At 36.0% G+C, this 4,768-nt stretch overlaps 1 protein-coding gene across 1 annotated transcript in view; it reads left to right on the plus strand.

Annotated features, from left to right (window-relative positions):
• LOC122058407 (dnaJ homolog subfamily B member 13-like) overlaps positions 1–2,397 on the plus strand; it is a 29,586-nt gene extending 27,189 nt beyond the window's left edge. The window contains exon 3 of the mRNA XM_042621080.1: positions 1,380–2,397. Coding sequence (XP_042477014.1) covers positions 1,380–1,818 — 439 coding nt within the window. The 3' untranslated portion in view covers positions 1,819–2,397. The remainder of the gene's footprint in view (positions 1–1,379) is intronic.
• The last annotated feature ends 2,371 nt before the right edge of the window (positions 2,398–4,768 follow it).

Consider the following 4,768-nt stretch of genomic DNA (forward strand, 5'->3'; position numbering starts at 1 on the left):
TGGGGGGGGGGGGTTGGTTGGGTCATGGGTGGTATGTCTGCCCTGTGGCTGGTCACAGGTGGAACCCAAATTCTACTTAGGTGCTGCAATGACCCTTATTTATGTGCTAAGTTTAAGTTAAAATAAGTATCTTTGCCTTCGGAAATATAGTGAGAAAAAAAAAAAAATCAAATCAAATCTTATAAAGATTTTGGACCATTAAAATACAAGCTAAAAATGAAAACACATGGTGAGCCATATGATTGAAGTAGGGCCCAAAATTTGACGGGGTGACAATGCATGGTGATGGTATCCTCTCCATCTGATCATTCGGATTGGCCCACTAGGCTGTTTCAAACTTACTCAACATGGGGGGTTGGTTGATCCACTGAAGACCGATCAGTCACCTGGTTAAGTTGTCTGACTCGAATCACAGAATTTTATTTTAGTATTATTTTTTTTTAAAGAAATGGATTGGCCGCATGGTTCAGAAAAAAATTGCTGATTAGATTGTCAGATCTTCCAATCCTACTTGGCTAGGTGGATTCCTTAGAAATTTAATGGAGCTTAAGGGGTGCATTTTCATCCCTAAATCACATTGAAATTCCAGTTTTGAAGAGGCTGAAGTGTAAAATCCTGTTCTCCTTATCTCCCATTTTCAGGGGCTTATTATTCTTCTCTTCTACTCTGTCTCTTCTAGGAATGGTACTCAGAATTGCGGCAAATCTCTGGTGTGGTTGGGTTATGCTGCAAATGAGATTTTCTGTTTATGTATGGTGTTATGTTCATTTCTCCCTTGCTCTTTTCTGGGGATGTTAGTGAGGTATAGAAGGAGATTTATAGATTTATGTAAGAGTTGAGGGAATGGTGGTTGAAAAATGATGTATAGTATCTCTCTCTTTTTAACCTAAATGAATATTTTTCTTGTTTTGAACTCACACACACAGACAAGGACAAGATGATTTTTTTTCTTAATACGTGTCTGTCTGTGTGTATGCCTGTATATGTATGTTTGTTTCCCCTAAAATATTTTATGTTTTCTAAAATTTTTCTATGTATTTTTCTAATTTTAGTAATTTGTAGTATTTTTATTATTTCTTTATTGACTTAGTATTCTACTCATCTTGATTCCCAGTCCACTTGGATGAGCTGGTCAGTCAAAATGGTTTTTTGGGTTTTGAACCACTGCCAGATATGCCTCATTGCAAAACTTTGGACAGCAGAACTGCCTTCATTAACTAGACATTGTCTGGCCTTCTCTTTGCTATCTTCCACACTGCTCTTTTTGTTTCTATTGTCTACTTGATAATAAAATGTCAAGTTATTGACCAAACAACTGGAATGCAATATGTGCGTCTTAAGCTGCTCAACTGTCTTTGTTGTGCTTATTTTCTTTGTAGGAGACCCTCAACCGTAGAGGAAATTCTGACAATTGACATAAAGCCCGGGTGGAAGAAAGGAACAAAGATCACTTTTCCAGAGAAGGGCAATGAGCAGCGAGGTCTGATACCTTCAGATTTGGTCTTCATCATTGATGAGAAGCCTCACAGTGTCTTCAAGAGGGATGCCAATGACTTGATAGTCATGCAGAAGATCCCTCTTGTGGAAGCTCTGACAGGATACACAGTACAGTTGCCAACTCTGGATGGACGGAATTTGACCATCCCCATCAATTCTGTTATAAGTCCTAGCTATGAAGAAGTTGTCAAGGGGGAGGGGATGCCAATTCCCAAGGAACCTTCGAAGAGGGGAAACTTAAGAATCAAATTTAACATCAAGTTTCCGAGCAGGCTTACACAAGATCAGAAGACGGGTATCAAGCGGTTGTTGACATCATAATGATTCTCTTTACCAACTTCATTTAAGTTCTGAAGCGGTTGTTGGCATCATAATGATTGATGGTAGTGTCTTTCTACCAACTTCATATAAGTTCTTGTGCATTTCTCTTCTCATTGCTGGCTTCTTCAGGAATGGAAATTTAGGCATTTTGCTTTTGATCTTGGATTTGATGGAAGCAGCTGATTGAGGAGTTAAAATTAGTATATGACCATTTTTTCTTCTGTTGAACTCTTCCTTCAGTTTCCAGGTCTTCCTGCAATGCCAACTATAGCTTATTCAATTGTAAGAAACTGAAAAAAGGAGCTTTAGATTTTCCAAAGATTAGTTGAGGCTTAAGAGTGGGATGCATGGCAAAGGATTTTGAGTTGCACAATCAGCTCGGTGGTGCTGGAGCATGTTCATTCTATTATCTGAGATTGTAGGAAATTTCAGATTGTTGAACATTATTATTATTATTATTATAGCGACGAGCCCTGTGCTGATTGATTCAATGCTCTTAATGGTTTTGAATTTAAAATGTGTTAGAACTGAAGACTGTTGTTGATTGACTTGAGGATTTATTTATTTATTTTTTCATCAGTTGCCTTTTAATGTTATAAATGACCCTTTTATATTTTGGTAAAATGTTATAAGTGGTAAAATTTCAGGGTCATTCAAATGGCCACATACTTACTTTTTAGCCATGCATTGGGATCAGTGGGCTGACTTGTGTTCTTTATCTGCATCTCTCCCTTGGTTGGTTTTGGGAGATTTCATTCTAAGAAAAAAGGTCTAAGATACTTTAATATTGGTTCGGCCTCGCACTTTGCTGCAATGATAGATTATATCTCCCTTATCAGTGTGTTCTCCAGAGGTAACAAATTTACTTGGATTAATAATCGTAAGCGTGGTACTTTCTCCGTTGTGTTGGATAGAAGCTTTGTGTAAGAGGCATGGCTAAACCACTTTGAAGATGTTTTTTAGCATCTACTTCCTAGGATCTCCTCTCATCATGCAGTGTAGATGTGCATACGATTTTGTATGTGTGTGTGACAATGCTTGCAGTGTAGGGGTTGTGAAACAACTCTGGGTAGCATCGATAAATTGCGTGTGTATCTATTATAGTGCAACAGTGATCATCATGTTAGGGGTATAGTCAGAAAAAAGAAAAATGATTTGGCACATTGATTCACCCTCTTCTCAATGTCAGTCGGGACCCAACATTTCTTTGTATATGTCTAAACCATCTTAAGCGATATTCTCGGAGCTTGTCCTAAATCGGGGCAACTCCCAAGTGAGCTCTAACTCGATCATTCCTTTATTTCTTCGAGTCTTGTTGCACATCCTTTTTAACATCCTCATCTCTGTCATACTCAACTTGTCTATATTATGCTTCTTGATTGCCCAACATTTCGCTTTGTATATCATATCCGGTCTTACGATTGTTTTGTACAATTTTCTTTTAAGCTTTAAAGGAATATGTTGATCACATAACACTCCAGATGCCTTTCTCCACTTTATCCAACCTACTTTAACTTTGTGATAGACATCATCGCCTATCTCACCTTCCTTGGTTATGGTCGATCCCAGATATCTAAAATAGTCAATTTATCGAATCTCTCTGTCTTTAATTTTCACCATATGGTTTTCAGTTCTCAATCGACTAAAGTTAAACATTGTATATTCCATCTTCGTTCTACTTATCTTCAGACCTCTTGATTCCAATGTATATTTCCATAACTCCAACTTATCATTAATTTCTACCATTTTCTCAGCCACCAGTATAATATCATTGGCAAAAAACATACACCATATGACATTTCTTTGAATGTTCTTGGTTAAATCATCTATGATAAGAGTAAATGATGTTTCCTATTGTAATTGAGTATATTCTATTAAATTTGAAGGCAGCTGTTTTAACCTCATTGAACCATCTTGTGTCATTCGTTAAGATGCCTTTTGAACCCTAATTTGTTTTATTGTTACAACAGAAGGTTTATGAAGTCTTATGGTGGTTTTTGGAGATTTAAATTATTCAAATGGATAAAAACAATTATATTGACACTTGAAATTTTGCATCTTCTATTTTCAGATGATACATTCAGTTTTTGTACAGCCAATAAAAATGTTGTCACTACAATTGGTGCCATATTGGATTTGTTTCAGAATTTGTCTGATCAACTAGGTTAACTTTGAGAAAATGATACTTTATTTAGTAAGTCTACCCTCAGGATATCCATTCCTCAATTTGTAGTTATTTGGGGAGTTATATTATTTGGGAGTTGAGACTTCTCTTTCTGATCCTATTTATTTGGGACCCCACTACAATTCTAAGAGCCTAAGTCTTTTGTGTTGTTCAGAATCATATCTTGAGTAAAGATGAAACTATCCCATTGGAAAATAATACCCAAACTAGTCGATCAATGTTATCTAAATTGGTTCTTAGTTTGTTGCCTATCTATATGATATCTTGTCTCAATTTCTTTTATCCCTTGGGCAGCAGTGCTTGGCCTACAGAAATGGGAGGATTAGGTTTTGGAAGTAGTATGGTTCATAACAAATCCTTTCATCTAAAGCTATCTTGGAGGCTTCTTACCAATTCTTCTTCCTACAAGACTATGTTTTGAAAGCCCTAGTTTTAGAGAAAAAAAAAAAAAAAAGGAGTAATTGAAGAGGACCCATCTAAAACTAAACAGGAAAGTGTCTCAAAAATGAGTTCAAAAAAAAATAAAAAATAAAAAATAAAAACATTAAGTTCCATTATAGTTGAACAGAATTTTGTAAAAATATAAATCTTTGGCTGAGTTTTTATGTTTTCATTTATTGTGGGCTAAACTCCTATAGGATGGTGAATGATCTGTCCTCCATGAATCTACATGAAAACTTTTTTCTAAAACTTTAGCCATCTTTTTTTACCGTTTTGTATGCTGATTTTACATAAATAAGGTTTACCGACCCCACCTCAAAAAAA

This window comes from Macadamia integrifolia, chromosome 12 (genome assembly GCF_013358625.1).
Source record: "Macadamia integrifolia cultivar HAES 741 chromosome 12, SCU_Mint_v3, whole genome shotgun sequence".
Classification (NCBI taxonomy): Eukaryota; Viridiplantae; Streptophyta; class Magnoliopsida; order Proteales; family Proteaceae; genus Macadamia; species Macadamia integrifolia.